Raw genomic sequence first — 5,407 nt, forward strand, 5'->3', positions numbered from 1 at the left:
GCGGAGCTGTTATGGTTTCGTGCGATGGTATATATACCTTCGACAGCCTTCTCCATGACACTCGACTTCTTCCCTCTTTAGCTGGAAGCCGACAAGGGAGTCTCCTCCTCCTCCCTCGACGGATAGTTCTTCGCGAAGCAAAAATGAAGATCGTGAGTTAAGAGTCTTGAGTTTAAGCCGTTTTGCTCGTGTGAATTGAAGGGTATTGCTATTAGATTAAACCCGCCATGCACTGGCACGGGCTCTTGCTCCCAGAGCAGCACAGAGGGATCTCGCACAGTTGCCGGGTGTATCTTACGAAAATTTCGATTTTACCGGTACGGGCAATGTTAAAATGGTCAGAATTCCAAGTTTTATTCAGAACAGCAAACAAGGTGAAATGTTCATTTTATACTTTTACATGTGGTAATTTGTGACTGCTCTACCATTCCTGTCCCGCCTAAAGGTTTGAAATAAATGTGAAATGTTCTCCTTAACAATGAGAAATGGATTCATAATCACGGAGTAGGATGAATGTGTTGATCCTTGTGCATTTTCAGACGTGAAACTGATAGCATTTCACATTTAAATTTATATTCGGTAAATTTAAAAGTCATGAGCTCTGCAGAACTGAATTATTCGTGTTATGACCTTTCGAGAGGGAAAGTCTTCTTTAAAGGAGAAATCTGTTGAATATGTGCTGTCCAGACGCCAAGTCAAAGGTTTCACATCTCAGCAATGTTTTATTTACTTTACAGATGAGAATCAGATTTTAGCTGAACAAGTGATGTATCTTTATTTTAGTACCTTTTGGTAAAATTTAAATTTTCTATGCTTTTTGGGACACAAAGAATTCGTCCATCGTTGGCAGATGCTATTAACTTTTCTGCACTTAAAAGATTTTGTACTTCCATTACGGAAAATCAGATTATCTTTATTGTCTTAAAAAGAATGAAAGATTTTGCTTTACCTTTATATAAGAGGAGTTACAGAAATGTTCCCTTTATGGGACCATACATTTGTCAACTAAACAATTTAGGTATCGTTTGCTTTTGGAAATATAAAAGTAGGTAGAGAATTCTTGATGTTTGCACGGCTTCCTTCCAAAACTCGCTTACGTTGAGGTTTGTATAATTCAGGTATTACTGTTTTTAAGTTCCATTTGAAAAAAGTGTACATTGGGCTAAGTGATTCATAATATTAATTATGAATTTCATCATACGCCAGTACAGTCTTTGCCAAAGAACGCATTTATTCCCCTTCGTTCGTATCTACAAAGTCAGTTTTCAGGCTTATAGTTTACTCTCCATGCTTTTTTTCTAAGCAAGAACGGGAATCTAGAACTTTGTATCTTTATTGGTTTCTGTCTTTCAGTCAAGTTTCTTTAATATTTAAACCTATCCAAGAAGAAACAGCAAACTTTTTTCATGTCTGTTTTTTCTGTCCTCAACAATAGAATCCCTTTAGATACATTAGCCTACTCTATCCTTACTTTCGTTCATTCAGGTTGTGCTATTATGGTTGCTAGTCCTCGGAGACGCGCTTTAAACATCTTTCTAAACATTATAAGTATTTACAACACGCATTTTCTATATGTGAAAGATATAAAAAACTAAGATCCTTGTATTACCATTTTCCCCACTCCTGCGACAGAAGTTCTTCAAGTCATCAAAAATCTGTCTTTATTTCCAATCATTCAGGTTGTGATGCTAAGCCTCTTGGCCCTAGGGTGCGGTGCCCCTCAATCCACGGGTCGCCGGTACCAGTTCAACCCGACCCCGCGTCCATTCCAGTCCCAGTTCCAGCCAGGTCCTTCTCGACAGTTCCAGCCCCTTCCCACACCTCAGCCTTATTACAACCGTCCCGTGGCTACCATCAGGGACCTTCGAGAGGACCACGGTAACGGCCACTTCCGCTACGAGTTCGAGACCGAGAACGGCATCCGAGTCAACGCCGTTGGAACTCCCGGTTCCAAAGGACAGAGCAACATCGCTGGAGGATTTAGGTATATAGCTTTTCATCAGATTTTTTGTGGTATTTTTTTTTCTCTATGAATCTCAAAGAAGTGTTTCCTTCAACACATTAATCTGGTGGCTGCGTTATATATTTCTGCAACTTGCACCAAATATAAGCATGAGACGTATAACTTCATCCCAGACATCAGTGCCTTACAAACTTACAACTGATAGACATTAAGAATATGGCATCAAGTAGCAATGAGGACACACTGTCTGATTCGCTGGGCCATATACAGTACCTGTTATGAAAGTAGTTTGTAATATATATTTCTGCAAAATTAGTGATTAATTGCATAGTTAATTAAAGGAAAAAATACTATTGCTGATACTGATTTAGCTACATATAAATAAAAAATAATATAAAACGGTCTAAAGAAAAACGATTTCTTTGTTTAAAGAAATACTCTGGCAAGAATAATACAAAATCCTTTGGCCTGTCTTGTATCATTATAATGAAATTTTTCAAGTATATCATCTCTGAACTGAATTTATATAGAGCCGATTAAAATTTTTCCTTCATATAAAATACACTGTATATATAATTTATCTGAATTTTTCTATACTTTACATCTCTTTTGAATTGACTTCCTAGAACTGAATACACAAAACACAAGTTCGGTTTGCTTTTTACTTTAAAGCTTCTCATTTCACGAAGGAACATAATCCTTTAGTTAGTTCTTAATAATGTCACCGAGTGGTTTTTAATTTTATAAAAGAAGTTAAATTTGCTGTAAGGCAAATAGCTTTGCCTTTTTAGTATAATTGTCCATTTCCGGGAAAAGCTACTCCTTTAGTCATTCTAATGGAAGTCGCTATGCTTTACCTTTACAGCTTCCCATTCCCCGAAGGAGGATCCGCACAGCTGACGTACGTCGCTGACGAATTTGGGTACCGCCCCGAATCCCCACTGATCCCCACCCCACACCCACTCCCCGCCCACGCCATCGAGCAGATCCGCATCGCGGAGGAGCAGCGCGCCCGTGGGATCCGATGGGACAAATAATGACCCGAAAACCGCACCAGAGAGAAACCGCCACCATGAATGCCTCGTGTAACCAGGCGATGATTGCATCCGGTGTGAGGGAAACGTGACATTGACATTTTGGAATAAACATGAAGCTTTTCTCCCTATTGCATTTTTTGTTGCTTTCGGTTTCTTTAAGTGATTTCTTTATATGTGCTTTGTCAAGCGCATTACTGTATTTTGCTTGTTTACCTGCATGAAGTTTCCTGAAATGTGGGGTAACTTCATTCCACCAGGTTTCATTAAAAAACGGGGAAAATATGCTCTTTGTTTATGTTTCCATTAAAAGTTGTATGAAATTTCATAAACGTGTTTACTTTTTGTAATCCATTAATAACACTGTCTACGGCATGTCATGCTCATTAAAAGGATGATCATATGACGAATGTCTACAGATATAAAATGGCTATGAGTTAAGCAAGCAAAGAAACAGTGTATTGATTGGGTGTATGAGAATAAACAACACGAATATGTATGTATGTATATATATATATACACATAGACACACACACACATACACACACACACACACACACATATATATATATATATATATATATATATATATATATATATATATATATATATATATATATATTACTGTATATACTGGGATTTGGTGAAAGTACATGGAAATGACAACTTCTATTTGAGTGTACGAAAGTCATGCAACATGGAATAAAAGAAATTTTAGCGAAAGTTTATTCCTTGACTCAAGAGTTACAATATGACTGGGAATATGAATCTTATCTATAATCCTCCGAAGCTTACTCTTAGGGAAAAGCGGTTTATATCTGCAATAAAGCATGAGTGTGGTGCATGCATGTAAGCCCTTTGTGTGAAAGGGAATGTTTATAAATGCAGGCAAAAGTAACTTCAACAAAACCTAAACAACTCAAAAAGCATTCTTATACTTATTCAATGGGCAACGTCGAGACCACAATCAACTGAGTTTAGAATACTTTTTTATCAGATATTTCTTTACCGAACAACAAACTGAACACGTAAAAGTAAAACTTTAAAGAGTCTTTACATATGAATCCCAAGGACAGTTCGAAAAAATTAAAACATTATTTTAATGTGCTTTATGATGATTTATGTTATTCTCTGGTATAAGAACCAACGCACATTTTTCAATTAAGCAGCTATCTGCAATTAAGATCGTTTGTACCTAATAACCTTCTGTTGATTACAAAAGAATTATCGTTTATTATCCATATATAGGCCAAAGTGTTGGGCAACCTTATTAAGTCAGCACAACAAACTTAATGTAATTATGTGTATAAGATATTCATATTAAGTGAAAGCTCTTTAATCTTGAGTTTAAAGATATTCTATACGGCACTTTTCTCTTATGAATTGCGTATATAATACGATTTCAAGTGTTACATCATCAGTTCCTCATGATATTCATTTAATTTCATTATATGTTCTGGTTTTCTGTAGGGGAATTCTCGTGTTACTTGAATACCTACACTAATGAAAATCATAGCTCGAAATATAAATTATAGTACCGGTTTGTGTGATACCAGTTTCGAGAGTAGGCCTAACTTCGCATCTACGGATTTCAAATATACATACTTCTAAAATTTACTTTTGTGATGCTTCAAACACGATTATGATGAGTGTATTTCTGTGAATGCCAATGTATATATATATATATATATATATATATATATATATATATATATATATATATATATATATATATATATATATATCTATATATATATATGTATGTATGTATGTATATATATATATATAAATAATGTATATATATATAAATGTATATATACGCATATATAAGTGCCATGTATTATATAAATATATATATGAATGTATATACCCTAGCGGTATCAATAATGTCCTCAAAGCCATTTGAATGGCTTCAGTTTAAGAGGCGAGCAATAAAAGATATCACAAAAGACAATAAAGTTATATTCGCAGTCATATCTTCCTTCAAGGTAAGTCTAAACCTTTGCCTTTACCACGTCTTTTCCCTTATGACGAATACAATAATTAATTATATATATATATATATATATATATATATATATATATATATATATATATATATATATATATATATATAAAAAAATGATTAATATAACTTTGTTTAATATTACTCATTGCTTCTTTTAAGAGGCGGCCGGTTTACTGTTCCATATTTCTTTCGTGGGTATGACTCGCCCTTTTCATGAATTTTCTTTTTTATTCGATGTTAGGTTGCCGGTCAAATTTGCCCCTTCATCAAAAAATGCAAGTTGGCCATTACATTTCACCATTTTTTTTTTCGTAAATTTCTCCAGAAATAATAAATTTGACAACTGACTCCAAAAATATACAGAAATAAAGTTTGACAAACTTTTCTTACAGAAACACTATT

At 34.7% G+C, this 5,407-nt stretch overlaps 1 protein-coding gene across 1 annotated transcript; it reads left to right on the top strand.

Moving 5' to 3' along the window:
- LOC136828089 (cuticle protein AM1199-like) lies at positions 1-3,329 on the top strand. Its single transcript, XM_067085828.1, has 3 exons — positions 1-152; positions 1,680-1,984; positions 2,829-3,329. Exons 1-3 carry the CDS (start codon positions 12-14, stop codon positions 2,998-3,000), a joined length of 618 nt encoding a protein of 205 aa, XP_066941929.1. The 5' UTR covers positions 1-11; the 3' UTR covers positions 3,001-3,329.
- The last annotated feature ends 2,078 nt before the right edge of the window (positions 3,330-5,407 follow it).

Source organism: Macrobrachium rosenbergii, chromosome 42 (assembly GCF_040412425.1).
Source record: "Macrobrachium rosenbergii isolate ZJJX-2024 chromosome 42, ASM4041242v1, whole genome shotgun sequence".
Lineage (NCBI taxonomy): Eukaryota > Metazoa > Arthropoda > Malacostraca > Decapoda > Palaemonidae > Macrobrachium > Macrobrachium rosenbergii.